Here is a 27,044-nt window from a genome sequence, read left to right as displayed (position 1 = left end):
TCCCTCAGACAGAAATCAGTGTAAGGTCAGACACAGCACCGGCTGGAAATGAGGAGCTGTGACAGTGACTATGAACATCATTCACAGCTCGTGCTGTACTAAGAAGTGTAACAGAGGCACCATCCAGGTGCCCAAAATCACCACAGAGGCCTCAGCTCCTCCCAACCCACGCTCCCAGAGAATAAGGATATGCACCTACCCTGTGGACTGCACTGCACAGAGTTCGACCAGGAGGAGGAGCAGACCCCTCCTCAGCACCGGGGTCTCCAAACTGCCCTCACCCCTCTCTGAGAAGGGTGCTCTGACCTCCTGAGAGGCTGGTCCCAAGATGAATGCAACCAGGTTATGTGAAGTGACGCCCTTAGGTAAGTTAAATGTTTCCAAAACTTACAGCTGTAACAGGGTGAGCTGGGCATTTGGGCAGAGGGCAATTAAGTTTCAAGAGCCCAATCCAGATTAGGCAGAAGACAAATTTCACGTGACTGAAAGAGCTCAAACATCCAACAAGGAGTCAGCGAGTTCAGGCACATTTGGGCTGGACTGAAATTCTGGACTCACTTGCCTCAAATCTTCCTTAGATGTTGAAGTGTTTCTGATTACACTCTGTGAGGAATACCCAAGCCAGTGTGTCTGATCACGAGAAAGATTTGACATGCAATGCTCAATATGTCATAAATGGAGCAGCAAGCGCTGTGTTATCCTCTGAAAAGACTCTATAGAAAAGTAGTATTAAAAAACCAACGCCTACTACCTTTCACAGATTGTTTTTCCTGCTAGAAAAGTATCTCAGGATTAACAGATTAGCAGTGCATTAGCATTCATGTTCTGAATAAAGTGTCTCTGGTCAATTTTTTGCACGAGCACAGACCGGTAGCTTAAAGGCTACGTGAAATTGCTTTGGATACTAAATAATGTTCAGAGGAAATTGCATTAGATGGCAGGGAAAAGAAATGTGACTTTGTCATTAAGTCTCTAAAGTGCACTCCTCTTTTATCGCCCTCCTCCCCCTGAGATTAATATGGCATTCAATTTTCCAATTATATAAATACATGAACACTGGATTACTAGAGGCAGATAATTGAATATTTTGACTGTTCTACAAGGGACCCTTCACATCTGAAGTGGGAGCTAAACAGGGCACACAGCATCAGCCTGTGCGTGCCCAGGGTACAAAAATCTGTATTAGATCCACAGACTACAAAGATCTCCAAAACAGAGAGATCTTCCCAGTGTTCATTATATACAGCAGTTAATTTATTCCACTGATATCAACGTAGCTCATACAACAGTAAAACCTGGATATTTTAGGCCGTAGATTGTACCACTTGCAAGTCGTAAGGGAAGGCATTCGCAGTTGTAGCATTTCAAATCCGACTCCTGTGTAACTCTGTCTTTACAGGACATCGATCACAAGATGAGAGAAAGCGTGAGCTGTTTTCCAGTAACACACTGCCCGTCGCAAGACAAATGTCAGATGTCACAAAATGAGAAGTAACCATTCTTCAACTTGTGAATGTCTTCAAATATATTACAATGAAACTGTAAAAAAAAAAATGACCCTTTCAGCTTCATCTTTTCTGACAGATGCCAGACCTTGGAGTTTGGCATTTTATCTTCATTCCACAATAATCATTATGAAACTTAACCAAGGCTGAGGGCAGCGGTGTTAGCCTACAACTGTCCTCTTAGGTACGACACAGAAAATATCAAACAGTTGAGCTGTTGAACTAAAAAAGATCATCTACTGCTGCTCTTATTGGTGTTACAGGAAAAGACAAAGAGGAGGAGGGACACCCACACGTGCTGTGTTCACATGCCAGGTATTGGTTTCTTGTGGGCTCAGTGTGACTTCTGCATTGCATTGCCTTGCCATGCTGCTTAAAACTAACACCAGAAAGAAACTCTAAGCTTTCTCTGGAGTAAAAACTCACTCAGTCCTGTGTAGGTGCATTTAGTCCGGGACATTAAATGGGTGGACTCCCTTTGCACTGACAGTGTTCATCCAAGGTCACGTTTCTGACCCATTCTGACATACAGCCTTGCCATTTCTGATAATGTGAACACCACCAGAACATAAGCAGACTTGTTAACATCAAAGAATAGAACAAAGGAGGAAAATCAAACTCAGATGTAGGTGTTCATTATTGTAATAAAATATGAGACTGAAATGAATGCGACTGCAGACCCCTGAAGCTCCATGATTTTCACGTCCTTTCAGCCAGTCTCAAGTGCTGCTTCACCCTCCGCCAGAAGAGTGGGATTGTGGAAGTCACGGTGCATTTCTGTAAAAATAAAGACCACTCTGTACAACTCCAGCAGTACAGCCCAGCAGTCTTGACAAAATATCCTGTTAAATAATACACGTCTCATTTGTACAGTTATTTAAGGGGAAAAATCACAGAATCACAGACCGTTAGGGATTGGAAGGGACCTCAAAAGCTCACCCAGTCCAATCCCCCTGCCGGAGCAGGAACACCCAGATGAGGTTACACAGGAAGGCGTCCAGGCGGGTTTTGAATGTCTGCAGAGAAGGAGACTCCACAACCTCTCTGGGCAGCCTGGTCCAGTGCTCTGTCACCCTCACTGAGAAGAAGTTTCTTCTCCAATTTCAGTGGAACCTCCTGTGTTCTTCATTCAAAATGAAGAGTATGTGCACGGACAAAAAAATAAGAAATCTGCTTTAGATGTTACTGCAGGTCCAAGTAGGGTAACAAACATGCAGAAGGTAAAAACCAGGCAAACCTACAATTCGTTTAGCCTAAAAGTCAGTGACAGGATTTGTTTCACTGGAACTTAAATGAACTCTTAGGCCTTTACACCGTAAAGCCTTTTGCAGAACCAGTGCTTAGTACCTGAAGAAAAAACCACCACTTGATTCACCAAATTTGACTTGATGAAGCAAATTCTTTCTGTGAATAAGTGTGAATGGAGCGTATTGGTTCTGTGGAAGCAAAAGGATAAAGATCTTTAGTTTTTCTTTAAAAAATTAACAGTACTTGTCATGGCAAAGTCATGTACAAAGAAGTAGGACCCAAAATATTATTTCAGTGTTTTAAGACTGACTTTAAAAAATAAGTACCTCAGCAATGACCAAATCTGCATTGATTCCAACAAGCACAGTGCAAGCCACCAAAAGAAGAGGGTCAAAGCCTGAAGTCTGACTACAAAAGTAATTCCAGGTTTCAGTTTTCCAAAGTCCACGGCTGGTATTTGGGACTGCAGCTCCTGACTTGGCCTCCGTGACACATCCAGTGCATGCAAAGCAACGTAATTCTGTTGATGTGAGTGTGGAGCAGTGCTGCCAATCCCACAGTGCTGGTTATCATCCCACTGGATTTTGGTCCTTGTCTTCACACGTGGTTTTCTACGCACTCAGGATGAAAGCAGAGTTTTTCATGTGACGTGTGCCGTAGGTCCAACAGCGGTAAATGACCCAGCCATTGCCAGGTTCGTTATAGCTGAGAATGGGAACCTGCAGTGGATTTATTGAAGAACGTCAAGAAAAAAGCTGAAATAAATAACTGTGACTATCAGATGAAGGAAGTCAAGAGTCCGCTTCTCCTCCTTCAGTACACATCCATATCCAAAGATCCATTCTCAGTTCTGGTCTGGTGAATTAGCACTGTAATGATGATTTCTGTCCTCTGCAAGTTTACTGGCTGCGGACATGCGATTCAGAACAGGCGTATGTGCCGCTGGTGCAAGGTGAAGTCCATCTGTCTGACAAGGAACTGCTGCACTTCGGCGCTCCACGACCCCGCGGCCGCAGCCCAGGCGCTTCTCATCCAGGGCAGCCAGATGATACTCACAGAAATCGATCAGCGACGCCACTTGCTCGTGAAGTGGCAGGGACTTGTATTTTTTCTGAGCCAGGCAGAAGAAAGCTTCGACAAAGGCTTGCAAACACATTCCTGCAAGGGAAAGGTGTTTGTAAGAGATTCGTAGCATGGTGTTCTCTAGCAAACTGCATTCTTCAGACATAATAATATCTCTTGTTTCTTTAGCACCAAGGTCAGATGTGTACGTGCTTGGCATGGACACACACCATCGAGTTAATTAACATCTTTTAGTTTAAACAGCAGCCATCTAGAATGTTCACCAAAAAAAGAAATTGCCTGTCCCTCAAAACCAAAAGACAAGGATTTATTTGTATATAATGCACATGAGCTCATTTAGTGTTTCAGCACAGGGCATGCCCAGGCTGGGTCCCAGATGGGCGATACTCTCTGTCACTGAGGCTATTTCTGCTCTTACGGACACCAGCCTGACCTGCAGCCTGGCATCCAGAGGCAAATTGGTGCAGCAACAACTCATTTTAAGATGCTGCACAATTAAATTGGTGCAACAAACACCTCGGTTTCTGCTGCCTCAGATATTGGGTTGAAAGAGAATCAGACACACAGTAATACACTGAACTCCAAGGAAAACAGTCTACCGGGAGAGAAAAACAAGTTCATATCGGCACCTGAATTGGGTCGTTGAAACCTCGTATCTGTATAGAGGGACCTGAAACAAAAGTTCAACTGTAGAACTACTGAAACAATGTGGCATTTTCAGTCTGCAGCACTATAAAGATAACCCCATTACCAAGTATCACCTTATAGCAGAAGTGAGTTTATTTGAGGGGTGCCTTTCCCTCTGCAGAGGCTGTACCGGGAATGAAACCTGAGCCTTCCTTCTGAAGGTGAAGGGACCGTTTTTTTCAGCCATACCCAGTAACTCCACAATAGCAGTTTTGTTTCAGCTGAATGGAGAACAGCTGAAGTGTGTGGGAAGGGAAAGTGGTGCAGTGCCAAAAAATTACCCCGCTGTAATCAAACCCTCTGCTCTGCCCCTCCAGGAACAAAAGTCCCCTGCGGGAGCCACGTGCTGCAGAGCAAACTCCTCAGGTGCTGTTTGAACACATCTTGCTAATAACACATTACACAGCCAACAGAAAGAGGGGCTGCATATTAACGCTAATTACTGTATTTAAAACCTAGAAGTAATACCTACTTTAATTCTTAATTAAGAAGCCAGACCACAATTGGGTTTGCTGAATCCCAGCACCAAGGAACAGTTATAGCTGCCTCGTGCTTCAACTGGCTTTCCCAGTTTGAACATACACTTAAGAAGATTATTTTAGGATGACATACTGAAAGGTTTGGGTTTAACTTCATGTTGGCTTATTGATGTTGCAGGAAAGGCACCCTTTCAAAATATTACAATTACATTCTGGAGTATAATTTCTCTCAGCTAAAGCTGCAGCTGGGGTTGCTTACGATCTTGGCTGTAAAAGGGCTTGCAAAGGAATTGTTGAGTTATCTGGAAGCAGCAGCTGCCAGCTGGGTAAATTATTTTATCAGTCACAGAGAGCTGCAGGCAGGGAAAGCACCTTTAGTAGCCACACACTTTCTCCCTTGTAAGTGACACTCACGGGAAGCACTGAGTGAAGGAAGCCCTGGTTTGACACCAGCAGCAATAGGGACTGCATGGGTTACAGCTGGGAGTGTGCCAAAGCCCACAGAAATGGTTGTGTGTTTTGGTTTTAACACCTAGAAAACATCTGGTTCATTGAGACCGTCAACAGATCTCCTGATTTTGGAAAACCTGAAGGTTCACTGGCATTGCTATTATTTTTGCTCATGAAATTCTATCAGCTGTCCACGTAAGTAACTTACATGCTAAATGCAAATACTCAAATTGTACATACCTGTCAAACTAAGGCGACCCCAACCTACCTCTAAAGTATTCCAGGAATTCACACATAATAAACCACACTATCTCCTCTGCATTATACTTTTATTTTCTCCCTTCTAATCTTAGGCCTGGATTTATTCTATCAGTCATGTGAACAGTTTATTTTACTTATCCTCTTTTTGCCTCATCTTACCTGACTTCATATACAGAGACTCTACAGGATAATACAGGATACCTATGTTAAAGCAAGACAAAATAATATGTACCTGTTTCATACCAATATAAGCTTTATTAACATTTCTGAAGCACATTCCAATATTCACAAAAAGGTTACATACAACCAATTTTACCATGGTTGGACCTGACCATGCTCTTACACATTATTATGGGTATCACTGACTCTTGATGTTTACGCAGGAGGAAACTACAGATGTATTTTAGAGGGGTGGGATAACAAATACAAAAGTCAGTCTGAACATAGAGGCTTTTGATTCTTCTGCTATTTTAGCATTAAATATCTATCTATCTAAAGATATAGATATAGATAGATATAGATAGATAGATATAGATACATAGATACATCTAGGTATCTATCTATCTATGTATGCAGGAGTCCCACACCTTGACAATCCTCCTTGATGGCTACAGGAAGCATGGACATAAAACCTTCCAGAACACTCCAGCTGCTGTTTCCTTGCTATAAATGGTTCAAAAAATGTCATCAGGAGCATTTGTTTTTGTTGTTAAGATGGGAATATTAGCACAATTGAAGTTATTCAACTTTTTACAAAAGCTATGCAAAAGTGGCCAAATTTACGGACTCAACTCCATATAAAAATGTAACAGCAATTATAAAAATTAAGTTATATATTAAATGGCATATTTAGGAATTAATCCCTAAGCTCTGCTATTTGATAGATTACTGTCCCAGATCTTAAATGTGACCAAAGCAGATGGGGAGGTAATTCACTGCTGGGGTGAGGTTGGCTGCTTGACCCAGCTGTGGTACCAACAAACCATTTACACCAAGGGGGGCTTGCAGCAAAAAGCGCTGCTACTTATTCGTAATAAGAGCCTTTTAAAAATTTATTTCTAGCAGAATTTGTTGTACATGTACCTGCCTCAGATGTACGTGCCTTGTTCCCATTTTTTTTTAATTGAAAGTCTGAGATGGGCTTGAGCTACCAAAATTACTGAAAAACCCCAGCTTCCATAGTCTTCAAATAGAAAATAGTGTTACCTGATTCTCTGTGGTCAATTCCCATGCTGTTCCACCTTCTTGTGATATCAATATATAAGATATCTACAGAAGCCATTGAAAAATTGCTGTTACTCAGTTTGCAGTTTCTGTTAAAAATAGAGAAAACAAGAAGAAATTCTGATTACGTCCACACTTCCAAGTTAGAAGAAATTCTGCGAGGGCAACTGAGAGAGCACTGGGATAAGAGCTGACCCATGTTGTATGCACACACTCACCGTAACACGCTTACTCTAATAAGTGCATTTGAGTTGACCATTACACACAGCTTTCTCCCAGGCTATGGCTAGCACTCTTTCTGAGGCCATTAACAGACTGGAGTTAATTGGCACGTTGCAAAACCCACCACAAATCTGCACAGACTATTTACATGAGGCAGAGTTTGCACAGAAAAATACCCAAATACTCTTATCTGACTGAGTGATCCTGTTTGGAAAGGGTTGGGGAAACCTTTCAGGCCCAGAATTACTTCTCCGTGCCTGGACACGGAGCAGATGTACCCTGTGTGTTCCTGAATGCTGCACGGAAAACAGGAGCAGATCTGAGTGCATCTGAGGCACTTGGTGATAAACACATGGAGGAGATGTGACCACTGTGTGTTCTGAGCCCGCAGTGCAGTGTGGAGCAGTGCGTGAGAATTCCCCATCTGGCCAGGATTTCCAGATGTCTGGCAGCCTGGCTGGACCCGTGCACGTGCCATAGAGCTGCCCAAAATTTCCAGCCAAAAAAAAAACCCAAAAATAAAACAAACCAACACAAAAAACCGCCACAAAACCCCCAAATCCTGGATAATTTAAAATAATCTCACACTTTAGTAGCCTAAGCAGATCTCCCTTAAAAACAGAGAGTTAAGGTCTGGGTTAGATATTCCCCAAAAATTTCTTAGGCAGCATCCAAGGAAAGACTAAAGCCATGTTCAGCTTTTCCCTTTTAGGTATTTTTTAGAATAAAGAAATTCTTGAAGCAGAGCAGATCTTGATTAGCTAAAACTTGAGTGGACAGTCTCTGCACCCACTTGCCCGCACGCTCACAACCCAACTCGTGTACCATTTTATTCTTGATAGATGTGTGACACGGCACACATCTTGGAAACATAACCTTATTTCTGAAACGAGTCGTAATGACAGCATTTCAGAAATGGGCCGTGTAGTTAGTGTAGCTCCTCCAGGAAAAAATAAACAAAGTATTTGCCAATGTTAAACATTTTTAATGTAATACGCACTCCGAAACTGCAAACACTACTTCATTGAGCTATGACAATTCATTTAAATATTCTTAAAAGAAAATGTTGGCATTTGCTCTGTGTTCCTCTGACAAGAGCCAAATTAAGGCTGGACTACACAATAGAAAATCCAGAACTGGAAACAATCCTGTACTGGTCTGTGGATAGAGCAGATGCCTTCAGTCATTTTCGATATATCATCATTTGTGTATAAATCAGATGGATTATATTCATTCCTGAATGCTAAATGCATCTGCATAGAAACAGGATCGGTATTTTAAGAGTACATCTGCTGCTGCTGCTGATTTCTTTTGTCGTTGTCAATGAAAGAAAGAAAATGAGATATTTGTACTACAACTAGAACAGATATAGCCATAAAAACAGTGAAAAATGCCTCACAAATAAAAAGTACGTAAAAAATAAATTGAGTTCCTTGCCATTGCGAGCTGCAATTTCACAATGCAAATCCTCAGCGCACAAGGCAGCAGCCATGGGCATTTAGAAACCCTTTCCTAGGGCAGACGGCTGTGCCCCCCCAGCCAGCGGGATCAGATCCTGAGTGACCCAATTTCAGCTGTCACTTCTTCACAACGGTATTTCTACAATTTACCAGGAATGTGACATGTTATGTTGGCTAGGACTGCAAACAGTAGCTCCCAGAGTCACTGATCTGCTGTGGAATAAAGACCCGGGGTTCTATTAGCCACAGTTTCATAGGTCAGGTATTTTGGGAGCTTGGGATAATAACAACAGACATATTTTATAACAAAAATATGCAATGGTTCAATGGAACTTATGGGGAAAAGTTTCTTTAGAAGGTATTACTAAAGCTTACTGGTAGGACCCGGTTTTATTCCACAAAACTCAAGATAAACACAGGGACAGCAGCGCTCCCCCATAGGATCAGGAGTTCCCAACTTCTTGACTATGCTTTAAACAATTCCTAACGAAATTCACCTTACTAACCTTATAAACGTTCGGAAACCTGTTGGCCCCAGCTTTGTCGTCCCTTTTACCCCGAGAAATCGGATGAACAGCGCAGCCACTCTGTCCACAAGCCGCAGGTAGCTGAACTGCTTCGCGTACTTGGGGAACACTTGCTTGAGACAGAGGGAGGGGAGCCCGGCCTCCACATTTCGGCTGGGGTCCTCTGCCGCTCCCGCCTCCAACTGCTCCTCCTTTGCTCCCAACACCTGCTCCGAACTCTGGCACCTGCAGCACATCAAATAATTGCATCCAATGTTCATCTTGTTCTTACAAGATTCAAGATGCTGTCTGTGTGGATTTTTTTAATTATAAAACATCTCCCGATATCACAGAAATTGTTTTTTCGTGACGCAGACTCCTCGTGATGCTGTACGACATCCATATTCCCTTCAAAAGGTCTCTACAACCCCACAAATAAATTCTTCCACATAGAGAAGGAAACACCAGACAGTAACTGCACGTTGGTGTCACAGGCATTGAGCAAACACAGGGATGTAGAAAAAAGATGAGTTTCATGGAATTTCATGGATTATTTCACAGGAAATGCTTCGAGGTTGTAATAATCGAATGATATTTAAGCTTATTTTCCAATAAGCTTTTACCTTCCCTGCTAAGTAAAGTACAAAAAGTGCAGTAAGATCTATTTGCAAAGAAGAAACTCTACCAACACATTCAGAAGCAATATGGTTCACATAAAAGCACACTGGCACTACTCAGAAGACAATTTCTGGGCAATCCCATTAGTTTTTCTTCAAATCCTCTGTGTACGTTGTCAAAATAAATTATCTCAGCTTCACTGTTGCCAATTCCCCAAATAAAGCTGATCTGGCCGAAATCCACGTTATCTGCAGGTTTTCATTTTCCTTTCAGTCACTTCTCTAAGTGCCCATCGTCACGAGCAAGTACAATTCACACCAGGCGATAAACTAAATACTGCCTTTACTACATTGATCTTCTGTGTTGCTGAGCAGATGCAGTGCCCTTCCGAAAGGTTTGTTCCAGCAGAGAACAGCAATTAGCACAGTTATTATCCACCCACAGCACCGGAAAAGTTATTAAGTCACATGTACAGTAAATCTGTACCTTCCGACGTCGGCTGCCCTAGTACAACCATCCTGTAGTCAGCCATCCACAACAAATATCCCTGTTACTTAAATCATTACAAATACTTTGCAAATAGCAAAGTAGGAAAAGCATGTTATTTTGTCTTTAGTTAAGTAAAGCTCGAAGTAATAAATTGTTGGGCTGTTTTTACTCCCATGCAAGATGGATGGTGGTTTCACCGCCACCAAGTCCCCTCTGGCTGCCAAGAAAGGGGGCACGTAGAGCCAAGAAACAATAAGCGTGCAGGCTCCTAAAAGGTCTGTTCATGAATTTAAAAATTCAAATCTTCAGCCACTTGAGCCAGACCTCGACCAAATGTACCATGTACCCCCGTCAGAGAGAAGGGTGTATTGCTTGTAACATAACTCTCATTCTAATGATGCCTGAAGCCCCAAACCCTTCTTCATTCTAAATTCAGGAGTGTTTTGCATTGTACATTATTCATTCATCATTAATGTTTTCAGTTAAAAAAATACAAAGCTTTACTATGGAGAAAAGCCTACAGCTGCCTCTGAGGCCATGGATAAAAACTCAGAACCAGCTTTCCATTTCAAACTCTTACTGCAATAGCTCTTCAAACCGTATTTCACATTAGAAAAGTATTATTTAAATAAAACCAGCTTTTCTGTTTGCCACTGTGTGTCTCACTCCTTTCCGCTTACATTGGGAAGGTCTATAAAATATTTAAATCAGAACAAGAAAACCCAATTCTAATCTTTATTGCCAGATCTTGTACTTCCATTAAATTAAAAAGAGAAAATACTTCTTAATTTGCTTTTACAGGTTATTGCTTTTCTAAAGTTTAACCATTTGTTTCCATATAATTTGGATTGAAGTGAATGTTCTATTTTACACTTTTAATAAAACGCCGCCTTTCCAAAATGAGCCTGCGCAAGAGCTCATCTGCATCCGCAAAAACGAACGGATCCATGGGCTCACCTGTTCCGCACTCACCTTAACGTGAGCATCTCCACTGACGGCATTCAGAGCACACTTCTCCACGGCTACAATAAAAGCTTATTTTCTGTAGGTCTATTCAACACACTTGTACACACCCGCTCTCCACATGGTCTCAACATGACTAATTAAGAAAAACTACCTAGTCAGGTACATTACAGCCAGACTTGCTACCTATAAAACCCAAATTTTACTGTGATCTGCACTTTTTTGCAAGGAATCAGTACACAGCGTATTTTCTGTCTCAGCGCTAGATAAATTGCGCTCGCTTGCGATGCACCGTTACATCTTCTCCCATGTCTCGCTGCCATCTGCCATCCCCACAGCAGAAGGGTGAGCCGGATGCCGCAGCTCCCCAGGGATCGGGCATTAGCCACTGGCAAGAGCCACAAAAAGCTGAAACACAGCTCGAAGTCCAGCAAGAACAAATACGTTATTGGGCTTTCCACCTTCACTTCTACCATTGATTCGGCAGTCGATTGGAAAAGACAGAAATACACAGTTTTGTGGTATTACCTGCCAGATTCCAAGTGTCACTAAAAACTCCTCTGTGTATTTACCACTCCGTTCTCACTCCAGAAAGTGGCTTCCAAGCAACAATATTGTCCAGCTCAGCGCTGCAGTCGAGCTGAGGGAAAGGAACTAAAAAATGCTGAAAAAGCCTCCTCAGAATTACTTGTTTTGACTGACACAGCTGAGTCAGGGTACACGAATGAAAGGTCAATACACAGGAATGCTGCTGTTGCCATGCAGAAGAAAAAGCAAAGCCTGATTTCCATACTGATGTCTGACCTCGTTACATTAATTTCTCTAATCCTGCCGCCCGCGACAGGTCTCTCTTTAGAAATTATCAACTGCAGAGACAATATTAACGGCATCTTTAAAAAAGAATTTCAATTCTAACAGAGCTTATGGAAGCAACATCTAAGACTCCTTATCTTTTATACATGATTACTAATTTATTAATGTTTCCTCCATCTATGTTTTATCCCTTTCATTCTGACTAGCCTTAATCTTTATGCAAATACAAGTTGCTAAGGGACAAACAAATTTGCAACTACTAATTAAAGGCTTCAAATTTCCCAACATTTTGTATACCGATATATAAAATTTAGCTACGTTCGCAGTAAAGTGAGGTAAGAATTGCAATAGTCGTATTTCTAAGAATGCTCACTTGATATATTTAACATTTAGGGCATTGCTAGAAGTAAAAATTAAGCAATTTTTGTATCAGCTGACAACCGCTTACCTAATACAAGAAAATATTAGGTTCTGGATTATGAAGCTATAATTATTCCCTCTGCTGAGCCACTATTCTCAAAGCAGGGACTACGTTAACGTAGTTAAGAGCAGAGAATATTTTGCATGACAAATTTATCTATCCACCCATTTATCACTGCAGTATCTGGACCTCCCAAGAAGCACATACGTGTTTGCTACCGGCGTGTGTAGGTATGGGTATGTTCATGAGTCCATTCACAGAAGTAAATCCTTTAGGAAGCAGTACGTCAAAGCCAGAACAGTGCCTTTGCATTATCACCCATTCATGAACTTTCTTTCATGAACTAATCCCTTTATATTAATATTAAACCCCACACAGTGAGATTTTTGAGGTTATGTTAGCAACATTACTGCTCTTACATGGAGTTTACTCAACACTTTGAGAATGCTTCGAGGCAGTCAAAGCAGCCCCAGTAGAGTCCATGTTTCAAAGAGGGGAATCAATCTCATTAAAAATAAGGATTGATAAGCAGGAGGTTGTTGGCAGTCATCATACAAAATACATTTGGAAAACGCAGTAGCTATCCCGTCTCCTAAAAGCAGAAAGTACTGAAAGCAGTTAGGATTTCCATCTCCCTGTGAATCTCAGTTAGAGAAATAAAGCCATTAAATCACCTCACTTAGATTTTAACCTAAGCATGACCACGTCTAACGTGGCCTGCGCCTCCCCAGCCTAACACTGCATTCCCTCTGCAAGGGTGAAAGATGTGGAGCACACCAAGTTTGTTTCTGAGAGTTGACAAATACATTTTAGGTGAATCCAAGGATAAATTAAAAACGTACTCCATAGCCTTGCCATCTGCTTAACAAAAATGAAAATGATTTATCAGATTCTTGAAAAAGCTACATGGAAGCCGCTGCAGTCTGTCACCATCGGCCAGTTGAGGGGTTCCCGTTTTCCATCCAAATACCATTGAGAGGTATTTGTTTAACACCCATCACACTCTAAGTCCACAGACAGCAGCCCCCTTGCTGAGGATGTTTTGCTGCCTCTTCAGATGGGTTGGATATATTATAAAGATAAACACATCTCATTAAAGATTAAACAGCTTGTGAAAGAAAACAGAAGACTTGGAAAGTTTGCGGACTTAATACCCTGTTAATGAGGGTTTCCAAAGAGTAGAAAGTTGGTGGGGATCCTGACTTGCTCCACACCAAGGACACAAAGCAATGAATGCGAATATTACAGCAGCTTTCATATCACAAGCAGAGAAAACTAGAGCTTCCACTTCAAACTCAAAAGTTAACGCTGCCAAACACTTTGTTCAGGAAGAAATGCAGTTTTATATGAGGAAACACGCCCGACAGCCACACAAGCAATGATCCAATTACCGCCATTATCACCAAGTATTATTCAAAGACTGACACTTCCCTTGTTTAGGTTTGCACCAAGCCTATGACAAGAACCAGAAATCAGAAAGGCTGTGTTAATTCCCTTGTATTTTAAACTAAAGCTCAATGCAATCAACCATCTCAAACCTGATATCCAACGCTGTAAGTGTTCACCGGTGACACCGCGATTAAATCTCGTTCTGTGAAACTCCTCCCCTACAGCAGCACACCAGAGAGGAGAGGCATCCTTTAGAAACACAGATACTGCACACCTGGGATAACGTCCATCTGTCCCCTGGTTTTATCTCTGTAGCACTCCCTGACACATAGTTTAAAATAACTAAAGTGACAAAATGCATTTGAGGAGTCTCAGGTGCAACGCGCTGAAAAAACCACATTTGTTTACTAATTATTCATTGAGATTCTTTCTTTCCAACTTTCTCCTTTTAAGAATAATGGTAACATCAGTCTGTATTAGCTGAAGATTTGTTACTTTTCATATAACAGAAGCAGGGGATGCTTATGCTATTTACCTGTCATCTTCGTGAGAGCCGCAGGAAATACGGCACCACTATAATGAAATAATGCATACGCAGTGCAAAACCTGCACGGAAGGACTTTGTTCCACTGCAGCAAAAAATTGTTATAGAACAAAGATCATTAAATATGGTCCCCAATACTTGATTTTTTTTGTGTGTGGAGGTAGCTTTTACTATTCCTAGTGGATTTATTTGTGTTCACTATTTGCTTTTAAGGTACTTATGTGCCTCATTATTCCTCTAGAGTTTCCTTTGTTTCTTTAGAAGAGCGCGCCTTAAGAATAGCAATACAGGATACCGCAAAGGCAGCCCAGTTGTAAAGCCCGATAATGTATTGAAACCAACATTAAATGAGACCACCAAGTGTCTTACAGCAGAACAGAAAAAAACCTATACCCCGTGGTATTTGTTCTCATGTGGAAATTATTCTTAGAAAGCAGCCGTGATGATGTTACGGTGGAAAAGGAGCTTTACGCTGTCATCCAAGGGAGTAGAAAGCAGCAGCACAACTGCATTTTATCAGCAATAATCCTCCTATTAAAGGAGGGGAGTTCTACAGACACCAAATAACACTGCTGGTGATTACGCTGCTGGAAAGCCATGTGGCTTTGTGCCTTCATTCTCTGGCAACCGGGTGCTAGGCAGTTCTTCTTTCTTGTTTTTTTTCAGAGGCTGGAGACCAATTATTACTTAAAAATAAGCCAATCATCTCTCCTGCTAAAACACGACTTGCAGCAGAAGTTAAATTATAGAGAGCATCGCTGCCCCCAATACATTAATTTCTGTCATTCTGTCACTGTAAAAATTTACAGCAGATATAATCTCTTTGAAGGGGGATCAAGTCATCGAAAATACGAGCCTAGTTTTAAATAGAATTTTAATTTTAATGAAAGCTTCAGGGAAAGATGTTTATGCTGCTTATCTTTCATACCTGGTGATTAAGTTAATTTATACTTAATGGAAGAGGATATTTCTAATCCCTACACAGGCTCAACATCTGTCTGTGACTCTGTTTTTGGAAGCCTTAAGCTGCTGGTGATTGATGCAGTAAACCCAGGATCCTGAAAAACCGACACCTGAAGGATATCTGTAGGAGGGAAAACGTTCTTTTTCTGCTCAACGCCTCTGCTTAAGTCAAGCCAAAACCCCAAGCACTTAATTCTGCTGTCCCTTAAAAACTTGCTTTGCACTCCCTCGCCGTTACTGTATGAGTTTAAACAGGGGAATGAGCAGACACTTCTCAGATATGGTTCTGATCTGATATTCATACTCATTATGTGCAGTAACACGTAACTTTCTGATGGCCTCAAGCTGATGAGAATAATAAAGCCCCTTACAAAAATCAGAGAAATCATCTCCATTTTTTCTTGACTCCTCAGGAAAGCATTTGAGACCAAATGCTAGCAAAATCAACGCTTGCATTTACCCTATAGTTACAGCAGAAAAAGAAGTCTTCAAAAGTAAACATCTCATCAGGAAAAGACACCATTTCAACTCTGTCCAAACAAGTCACAGTATTCCTCTGGAAGGAAGGAAAACAAACAAAAACATTGGTATTTCCAGCTGTCACGTATATCCGTGTTACACACAGAATAACAGAACACAGAACGTCAGGGATTGGAAGGGACCTCACAAGCTCATCCAGTCCAATCCCCCTGCCGGAGCAGGAACACCCAGATGAGGTTACACAGGAAGGCGTCCAGGCGGGTTTTGAATGTCTGCAGAGAAGGAGACTCCACAACCTGAATACCACTATTTTAAAGTAATGCTGTTCCAGAGGAAAGCAGCCTCTCAATGCTATCACACACTGCAAAAATCTAGAGAAGTTCAAATACCACGTTTTGAAACCCCACTGCAGAGGTTACTGGGGTAAAGACAAACCCGGTGATTCGTTATTTGAGAGGATGAGAAAGAATAAAGATCTCAGCAAAAAAAGAATATTAATGACAGCCTGTGAAAATCAGCAAAACTCAATTTGCAATTAAAACCAGGATCCTTTCCATCTCCCACCAAGTATCTTAAGAGATTTACTCAAAACCCTTTAAAAGCAAGAGGGCTTTTTCAACATAAAGAAACTCTTTGGATTGAAAAGAATACCTTGTTACATTCTTACATTGTATATGACCTTATTCAAACAGTACTGTCTCATTTTTAGCATTCAGAAATATCTCAATTATGCAGAAAAGAGTGCTTCCATTAAAATTCCAATTAATGTTAGACTCGAGCTGACGTTTTCAGTGCTCTCCCCAGATCATGCATCCAAGGCAGAGACACACTCTGCAGTCAGTACAAAGACCTATCAGCTACTTCAGTCCATCCTAAATCAATCATGGAGTGTATTTTGTTCAAACTAACAGTACCAAACATGGGCTTTCGTGTTACGGCACAGTGAATTAATGGTTTGCATCAAATGATAATACATACGTTAATTGTGTTTTCTTAGAACACGGGTAACCTTATCATTAACTTTGCTCTACAATTCACAGCTGCACCAAGACAGACAACTAACTATTTGCTACGAGTTCTCCCATTCCTAACCCTGACATCTAAATACATTTCAAATAAATAATTCTTAGAAAGCACGTGCATGTAAGAACTTTCCAGTGGTATTCAGGGATACAATCCGTGCCTGTGCATTCGTTTATTCCATTTTATGGTTACCTTAATAAAACACCGTTATGTGGCCCAGGAGCCCTACTGCACAGAAATGATTTGTTTCTTTTATTAGTGTGGTGATGCACCTTAGCGTGCCCTTGGCTGATCGATTTGTCCTAACATCTTCCAGGCTGCATGAAGTCTTACGGGGTTTTTAAATCAATTTGTTCCTGGGCTGTGCCATTCCCGAGAGAGCATCAAGTAGATCACAGAATCACAGAACGTCAGGGATTGGAAGGGACCTCAAAAGCTCATCCAGTCCAATCCCCCTGCCAGAGCAGGAACACCCAGATGAGGTTACACAGGAAGGCGTCCAGGCGGGTTTTGAATGTCTGCAGAGAAGGAGACTCCACAACCTCTCTGGGCAGCCTGGTACAGTGCTCTGTTTCTTCTCAAATTTCAGTGGAACCTCCTGTGTTCCAGTTTGTGTCCGTTACCCCTTGTCTTATCATTGTTTGTAGATGGTACAATTGGAAATCAACACAGAGTATTCAAGGCTCACCCCACAGATTTTGTGCCATTTTGTGTTGTAGTTTTAGGCACACATAATATACAGATATTGCCATAAAGATGGCAAGAAGACAGGTACCGAATAAGACATTTTCATACCTTATACAAAGATATACATAGGCACCGCATAAATACAGACATATATACACACTATATACACAATTCATCTTTACAGTAAATACTTGTACACTTACTTTATGAACGCTGATAAGAATTTATTAGCAGAAAGATTAGAGAAAATCAGAAGTTACTGAGTTATACATTATAGACCAACTGGAAAATTTAATTTAAAAACAGAGTTGCTTCTGTGCAGCACAAACACACGTTAAAGAAGGTAAAAGGGGAAAATGTCAAATTAAATAAACATATATCCTTAACTTTAGACAAGGCACTTAAGCTAGCATTCTGAAATCCAAATTTCACCCAAGAAGTATTTAACTGCAGGTTAATAATGGAAACTGTGCCGTATACAAAAGCCATGAAAAAGCTAGATACTGAAGAGTGCAGCTGAATCACTACCGCAGTAAGTCAAGATACCACCCAAAAACCAGATGATGTTAGCAAGCTACAGGGTAAGTAGAGGTGAAGATTATTTTGCTGATAGCAGAAACTAAGCTCAGATGATTACCATATTGAAGTGTCAGGAAAAAAGACAATTTGCACTCAAGCTTGATCACCTTCCCTGGATGAACACACCAATTCAGTGAGCCCCCTTGGGCAGACAAGGTACCCGGATGTGGACTCTGCTCCACACTTTAAAACAGAAAGGGAAAAAAAGAAAGAAGTGTTTTTAACTTCAAACCAACACAGCTTTCTTGAATTGAAAAGTAAAGAGGAAATTATAGCAAATTCAAAGAAAGAATTTAAAACATACTTTAAAAAATTGAGCAGTTTCTTTAACACAGGAAACAACTGCTCATTTTCCTCCTCCTCTTTGCACTGACAGGCTGTGATTAATGCCGTCCAGCAGAGGAAGAGAGGAGATGGCATTTCTAGAATGAGTACAGAAGTCGGAGAATAAACTTACTTTGTTTCCCTATACAAGGAACAAATTAGAATTGAACTAAATCAATCCTGTAAGCAGAAAGTTACTGTACGTGGAGTGTTGCTGAGCAGTCTGTTTGCTGGTTCAACAGCACGCAGAGCCGTGTTCTCCTCTGCCCCACACTCTCGTCAGTGGATTCCCAAGGCACAAATACATTTGTTTAGCATTTAGCACACAACAGTTTTGCAACTGAAGGGTTAGGCGAGATTACACCCTTTGACGAAATGCATTACGCTTTCAGAGCTGGACGGATGTCGAGATCACTGAGGCAGAGATGCCCAAAACAACCTGAGTCAAGCACTGAAAATTAGAAATTAAGCCCGTGTTCAACACAAAAACACGACCCCTTTTCAGGCTGAAGAGATGTCAGCCTTGAAGGCTACATGTGAGAAGCCCTGAATGCTGGAAATAACATCTAAGAACATCAAGGACTTCTCTACCGTATTATTTTTGCAAGCCGGTTCACCTCTGAGGTAAAAGGAAAAGGTGAACGGCCTTAAAAACTACAGCAATTTCCTTCTCTCAAAGGTACAAAGGGCTAACTCCGCACAACACTTGATGAATAAGGTCAAAATTTCTATTTCTTTTATATCCTAGCCAATGTAACCTGTGCAAGTTCCTGACCACGCTTAATGTGAATTCTCACTGGTTTCAGCTGAAGATTGCCATTAGCAATGGCCGGATCCACCAAACGTGGGTACGCAACAAAGCTCCCAGGGATGCTTCGGGGTATTGCTGAGTTTGTTTAAAAACAAACCAAACCACCACAAAATGAAGCTTACTGTGTTAGAATTTAGTCAACGCAAGAGCATGCACCAAAGGAGCTCCAACACCTATGCTGCTGGTTACAGAACCACAAACTACAACTGCTACTGTAGCAACTGTGGTTACTACAAAGCCTAGAGAAAAGTGACATACTCTAAGAAAACCTCCCTTGTCTCCGTATTTTAACACAAAGGCTTTCTTTCCATTTAAATATCATCATAGAGGAACACAAAGCAAAAACATTACTTAATGATCAACTCCAAATGTAATACAGTGGGAACATCTAAGAGATGTAATTGCTATCGCACTTTTTCATATAGTCGACTGTTTGGAAAGTTCAGATTTCATGGAAAGGCAGAAGGAAAATGTTTAGTCGGAAGCTGAGCGAATTGGCTGAATCAGGAACAGAAACTGCATCTCCTAGTCCAGAGTTATTTTCACGAAACCTACCTTTCCTGCAATGCAAGAAAAACATGGAAGTCTTACCAACTCCTACTGTTATCTGTGCTACAGATACAGTTTTAGCTATTTTTGATGAAATATTATTATTCTTCACGTATTCATGCATTTTTAGTCAACTAAAACATTTCAGATTATGTGTAAAACAGAGCCATTTATAAACTAGAAGACCTGAGCTTCTTTCTATCAGCAGATTTTATTTTCTTTTCTATGTCAGGACGCTGCCACAGCCCATTCAAGTTATTTGCCACTGCTCTGCCCTCTATATTGTTTTTTCTGCTGTTGTAACAAACACGTTTGTGGTGCTTTCCTCTAAGTAGCTCTTAAAACCAATGCAGAGCTATTCTGTGAGTCAAGCACTACCAGATCCTTCCCTTCACAGAGGGACGTCTCACGTTGTATTTCACTGAATTTCCAACAGGGCCTGTCCTAATCAACAGGAGGAAAGTTAAAAGCTCTTAAGGATAAAACAGATAAATAATTAGAAAAGCAAGAACAGAGGGCAAAGATGGAGGCACCTATAATACTCGCTTCACAGAAGTGAACAGAGCAGTTGAGGCTAGCTCTTCTCGAGCAACATGAGAAACAGCAGTAGAAATAAATACTCCCAGACTACAGAAAAACAGAGTTAACATTTCACTAACCTGAACTGAAGAAACATTGACGAATATCACACTTCCAATTCTCCCTCACGTGTCTCGCTCATCAAAAGCCGCATAGGCTAATGTAACGGACAAGAATTGACACCAAAGGTGGCAGATTACCTGCTGAAGGAATAAACCCAAAAGCCCTCTAGGAAAGAGAAAGGGTCTATTTCAATGTACTTGCAAAGGGCTTTGGCAGAATAATACTGCATAGGAATGCTGGATCATTTTGACTGATGGAGAACAAAGTTGTGTCAGCCTCCAAAATGAAGCAGAGTAGCAAGATCAATCTCAAGAAAGCCCCACATAGGAGTGTACACATAGATAAGGCTTGGAGTGAAGAGGTGGTGCTTGAGAAGCACTTGAATAGCTGAAAACCTGACCAGACTTCCAAGTGATAGCAGAGAGATCCAGCAATCAACACACAGCTCCTAGCAGTCAACTCAATTAGCAAATGGAAACCAAAATGCTGATACCACCACAGCTAGATTTATTACGTGCTTGTTTTAACAAGAACTAAACTCACCCCATATAAAGCAGAAGGCACCGACAACCCTGAGTAATGAATTCCTGCGGAACAAAATAGAGTTACTCACAGAAGCAGAAACTACAATAACAGTACAAGAAGAAGGAAGAACAGTCATTATTTTCTGACCAGTAGTAGCTACACCACCAATATTCTCCCATTCAGTCTCTCTGTATGCTTGCGCACTGAATTTCTGACCTTTTTATCCCAGCCTTGTCACACAATCATAACCTTAGGATGTGTACAGTGAGATAAACACAGTCATCAATGGCAAGAATGACTTTATCGTCATCGAAATCTAGGATCACCATACTCTTGAGACAGCTTTCCACAGTATATTTTCAAATCTCCATTAATCATGACACAAACATCAGGTAAGGTTATGAAACTGAATAAAAAATATCTGGAAAATAAATGAAATATAGACACATGGGTGATGTACTGACTTTTTTTTCTTCTTTAAGGAAGTACAAAATTTCTCCTCAATATCGAGAAATTAAGAATAGTATTAGGATTTGGGAAACGTCTTTGAACAATACAGGAGAGAAACATGATGGAGAGGCCTGTGTAAGTAAAGACCCACGTTTCTCTTGCAGCAGACAAGGTCAGACCCATCGGTCACCAGCACAGCATGAGACATCACCTAAAGCAGCTCCCACTTTAATATAAAGTTACATCTAAGGTGAAAAGTACATGACTAGAATGTCCAGAAATTAATTCATGCTTTCATTTAATACCGACTACACAGTCTCCTCCTAGAACTATTAATTTTGTCCTGTATCAGAGAAATGAATCATGTAAAGTGAGAAAACTGTGTAATCCACGCAGCAGAAAAAACGAACCGTGTTCTTTTGTGCAAGAAAAGAGTAAGATCTTTTGTGCAGCAAGTTCTACAAAACCTTGACTGGAATTTCTCCCTACCTACACAGCACGTCGAGATAAAAAGTCAGAGTGACACACATTAATATTTACAGGGTGCTCTCTGAACAGTGACATTAGCCAGTGTTTGCATGCTGACCTTGCAAAAATTGGAGAGACCACACTGGGGCTCCTCCTGCTCAGAAAATCAGTGAATCATTTCTGACATTTGCTACAGCCACAGAGTCCAGAGAAGAGAATCATACCTGACATTTTTTAAAAAGAAGAAAAAAATAATCAGAACATCACAAATAAATTTCAAGGCTGAATTCCAACAGAAAAACGCTGCAGTGGTATGCACAGAGAATAGCACTCGAGAAAGATAAACTGGCGATGAAACAGCAATACCATAACGGGTAACAAAACAACAGCACTCATTTCTGTGGGCACAGTGAATTGATTGTTTTTCTAACAGCCACAGATTAAATTACATTTCCTTTCCAAAGTGGTTCAATTCTTTCTTCTGTCAATGGCTATTCCAGTGCTGAATAAAAGTCATTATGTTACTTAGGGAGCTCCACCTTCATCACCTCTAGAAAGTAAAAAGCTGATTTTTTTTCATGAGCAACTCTTATTTCTAATGACAAACATGTCACAACACTATGCTTTCTTTGTCCAAAGAATAAAATGCTTATTTTCTGTCTTGATATTTGTAAGAAACCAGGCATGTAAATGCAACAGATCCTACTAGGATAGAGAATAAACAGCGACAAGAATATAAAGGAGTCTCTTCTTATCGCTGGATTAATTAGCATTAATAAACTAGGGCTATTAATTAGCATTAATAACCAAATACTTTTGGCAGGACAGGACAGCAGGTCATTAGCACTGGTGAGATGATAGAAATGATCTTCCTGAGACATTTAGAGCAGACCCACAGCAAGTGATACTCACGGCTTGCAATTATCCCACCAGTCAAGAGTTTATCTCTGACATCCAGTGGAGAATACACAATATCTGCATACAAGACCAAAAGCCCTTTTTGCTCCTCAAATCTAATGCAGTTTTGAAAAGAATAAATTGCTAATAACTAAACCAACACTGAAACTAAAACATTTGACTATTACAAAGATTCAAAATTAGGCATAAGAAAGCAGAAGGCTGCAAAGCCTTTTAGAATGGATTTTCTGCTGGAGTGGCAACATAAACAATGATTTGCATCAGTGATTATCTTAATTAAACCGCTGTGTACATAAGTAACGTTGATTTACTTTAAATGCTGTTCAGTGTCATTAGACCATCCATTTAATTGTGCAAATTTCCTTGAGCTGAAGTCTTCTCCCACCTTCAGTGAACAGCATCTCTGTTGCAAGAAGTAAGTCCAGAGTAAGTTTACTACCGTACAAGCTTTATACAACTTTCTTTGTAGAAACATCACAGAGCACAGCCCAACTCCTTACCTTAACTACTACATGGCAAGGATTAAGTTGGTGCAGACCAAGCTTTCTGACCTTTTTACCTATTACAAACTTGGATAAAAACATGTATTGTGATCACTTCCCAGTCCTCCTCTGCTTTACATGATGCTTTGAGTACATTAAGTAAAACCCCCTGTTTTTCACCATCTTTTTTTACATTGGATTTCTCACTCCAGGAGGGAAGCCCTGTTCTGACGACACAGTGATCAGCTGGCTGATCTGGTACTAAAGGTCTTCACTGAGCGTAAGCTGGAAAAACCACCACAATAGCTGTGAAATTAGCAGTGGCAAATGTTCAGAACAGAAATCAAGATTTCTGGCCATCGCTACCCCCTCAATTCACTCTGTAGTCATGCTAGAAGAAAGCAAGCCTTGTTTGATGGCATTTATCAGATTTACAGAGGAGTTTAAAATTCTGCCTTTCCAAGAAAACAGCTCAGCTGTAAATGATGGTGTTTGCTGCAGCATTTCATCAGCCTGGATCCCTGCAATGATCTACTCAAGCCTTAAAATCCATGGGAACAGTACTGCCACACAAACAAAAGCAAAGAGTTAGCATCTTCCATATAATTTTATTAAGTGTTTTAATTTCTTCATTATCAGTGAAACTTGAGTTCCAAATTGAGGATGCTTAAGGAAAATAGGGCCAGTCTAAGAACCAAAGCTAGTGCAAAAAAAGTGCTCAGTTCCTCTCTCAACTGCTTCTACGTGGATGCAAATCTCCAGAGGTGACCAAGGTGAGGTCCTTTACCCGATGCTTACATTAAGACTATGTCTCTCTCAAGCTCCACACACCATGCCCAGTTCAATAAAAAGTACTTGGAAGGAGAAGGGCAAATCTCAGCTGAACGGACAGGCAGTTGGCACACATGAGTTCTGTATATCCACACAAAAAGTTAATGGGATATTGCCATTTGCAGCAAGAAACGGGAAGGCACATAGGTGCCTCTACAAGATGCTCTGTTAACAAGATTATCCTGAAAAAAACCCTGCATCACTGATGAATTCTTGCTGTGAAAAGTCAATAGTTTATCTCATCACCAACTAATCCTGTTAAAAACTATTTAGTACTCAAAATGCAGCAGAGAAGAATCCTCAGTTGGATGAGTTCCCCACACGCCAGCATTTTCCATTAATTTATTTCTAATTATCATTTGCCTTTTTTCCATATCTAATACGTAGTTAATGAATGCGTGACATAACTTCAGTATAAGATAAACCATAACTAGTTACATAGTTACAGGTTAAAAAACGCTCTGTTTTCAGCTCCATGCTGAAAGGGTGAAGGTTAAGTACAGGCAACAGACAGTACAGGTTGCTTTGCAAGACACTCTGTCTACTGACCACTGCAACCTCTGTGTGTGGCACTGCCTCTAAAAGAATAGTTTGATCTTACAATAATATTACAATAACACAGAACGTGTAAGGATTATCAGTCATGTCTTGTTCATGGGACTCTGTCTACAAAATGACACAATACTTGCACTGGAAATCATTATAGAACATTAATAACACTGAGTGCCAAGAGAAGAACAAAACCTATATTCCAGTACGGAGGTAGGCCTATAAACAAGAACTTTTAGGGACAAGAAAGAAAAAATAATCTCCCTTTCATGTCTCCAAGAAAACGCTTCAAACAAGGTGTTCCATCAAAAAAAGTTATTCCCTCTCAGCCTGATCCCACCACACGCTTTTTTGCACAAGCTGCTTCAGGCAGTTCCCCTCATTTCTAGATCACAGATTTAACTCTGTTTCTTATCACAGACCAAGGAAGCAATTTCTAAATACAATATTCGTCCTACTCAACTCCAATGGAGCAATTCATTCAGAACAGTTGGTCACTTTCAAGCAAATTAATACACAAATTTACATCTCATGACTGTGTGGAATAAAATTGGAGGCCTCAATTAAAAGTACAAATAAAAAAATGTGAGTTACTGAATTGTTTGTACCAGTTCTGAATAAATGGTGAGATATTGCAGGGAAACTGGAAAACCTTGATTTACTACTAACAGTTTGCAGACCTCTTCAATTCCTTGAGCCAGAGCACTTGCACCAGACAATGGGAACCACTGTTCTGGATAAACTAACATTTTTTGGGGAAAAAAACATTTCACTTTTATAATTATTTGCAAGGTGCTGATGCAAAAAAATGAAGAAAGTCAATACACTTACTGAGTGTCCTTTCTCTTTTTTTTCTGAGGGTCCACCAGACGAAGCGTATCTCTGATAACAGCCACCTTCACTTCTTCATCAACAGGGCTTGGGACGTTTTCAAATACTCCAGGAGAAAGCTTAAATTACAAAGGGATACGATTGCTCAGTATAGAACTAAGGATAATTTATTCACATTTGCTCAAACTTCACGCATGTCATATGTTTTAAATACACAGTAACAGATTACAAAAGACTTCTTAACGAATATACAAGTTCTTCAACATTTTCAGTATGATATTACAACAATTTTTGGCGAGTGTTTCTCATAAATTGACATATTAAAAAGAAAGATTGTTGCCAATGTTACCGTTTACATTATGTATATAGACATGAAGAACAAAATATTAGCAATCCCCTAAACACAATTAAGTCAACTGCAGGGGAGGATGAATAAATGTATTTATGACAATGATGGAGAGCTTTCACAATTCCAATAAGTCACATTGCCAGCGTATAAGTTTAGCAATAATTTCAAAGCAGAAAATTACAGAGAACCTTGGAGGTTTCATATTAGCAGACAGCTTTCATCTTTCAAACAAGGAAAAAAGACCAGAAACCCAAACTTAACCAATTTCATCCCGATATCACCATGATATTGAGAGGCCTTACCTCTTGCTCATGCTCTATTCTCATGCTGGGGTTTGCATTTACTTCTAGCAACATGGGCTTCAAGTTTTTCATCAGGAGAATGTCAAACCCTAAAATCTGTGCATAAGAAGCAACGTGTTACTCCGTACATGTGTACAACCAGTAGTAGCATAGGTCAGGAGACTGAGATTTGGGTGAGGAGAACCTAAACCCTGAGCTCAAGCAGTGGTATACAGTGGATGCACTACAGCCAACCAGCAATCAGAAACATAACTAGAGAAAGTTTTTAGAAACAGAATTAAACATCCAGGAAATTAATCCATGCATAGAAATCACTGCATTCCTGGCAGAAATTCCAACCTACCTGGAAGCAAGTTGGCCCAGGCTTTCCTGCTGGTATGTCCGACTGATAATAAACTTTCAGTTCTGGTGTCAGTGCAATAATGGTTTTAATCACCAGGGAAATTATATCTGACCACAGCTTTTTGACATCAGCTCCTCTGGAAGACAGTCTGCACAGAATGCTTGAAAAAGTCCTCTTGCTGCCAGTGTTCACACTGTCAGAATGGATGAAATTCCCGCTATGAACATTTAGTGAATAATTGGTTAAGTGCATAAAAACCTGGTGCAAATTTTTTAGAGTGGGTTCTTGATAGGGCTCTGTACAAAACCTAGAAAGTCCATCTTTGGCTATATAAATCTCTAAGGGTTCTAAAGATTTCAGTAAGACATAAAGACGAATATCAAATTTCAGTTTGTCAACAAGTAGCGGCTTGCAAATATATTCCTGGACCACGGCTGGCCGGCTCTGGATGCTCCCTGTCAGCCTGATGTCACTTGGGTCCTTAATGAGGTAGATCCCATCCCCCTGGCACCCTCCATCAGGTTTGACAATAAAAGTGGGCTTCCAGGCTGGATCACTGTCTTTCATCATACGAAC

The 27,044-nt window shown here is 40.6% G+C and overlaps 1 protein-coding gene across 1 annotated transcript; it reads right to left on the bottom strand.

Annotated features, from left to right (window-relative positions):
- Positions 1-3,597: 3,597 nt before the first annotated feature.
- TTLL11 (tubulin tyrosine ligase-like family, member 11) lies at positions 3,598-27,044 on the bottom strand (the record flags this gene model as incomplete). The annotated part of the gene is made up of 6 exons (XM_010185836.1): positions 3,598-3,911; positions 6,920-7,026; positions 9,126-9,371; positions 25,475-25,593; positions 26,126-26,221; positions 26,469-27,044. Coding segments are annotated over 6 exons (1,458 nt in total), but the record flags the coding sequence as incomplete, so codon positions are not given.

The sequence above is a fragment of the Mesitornis unicolor genome, unplaced genomic scaffold, assembly GCF_000695765.1.
Source record: "Mesitornis unicolor isolate BGI_N332 unplaced genomic scaffold, ASM69576v1 scaffold6856, whole genome shotgun sequence".
Taxonomy (NCBI): Eukaryota; Metazoa; Chordata; class Aves; order Mesitornithiformes; family Mesitornithidae; genus Mesitornis; species Mesitornis unicolor.
Note: the sequence above shows the minus strand (reverse complement) of the source record. Positions and strands in the feature narration are given on the sequence as shown.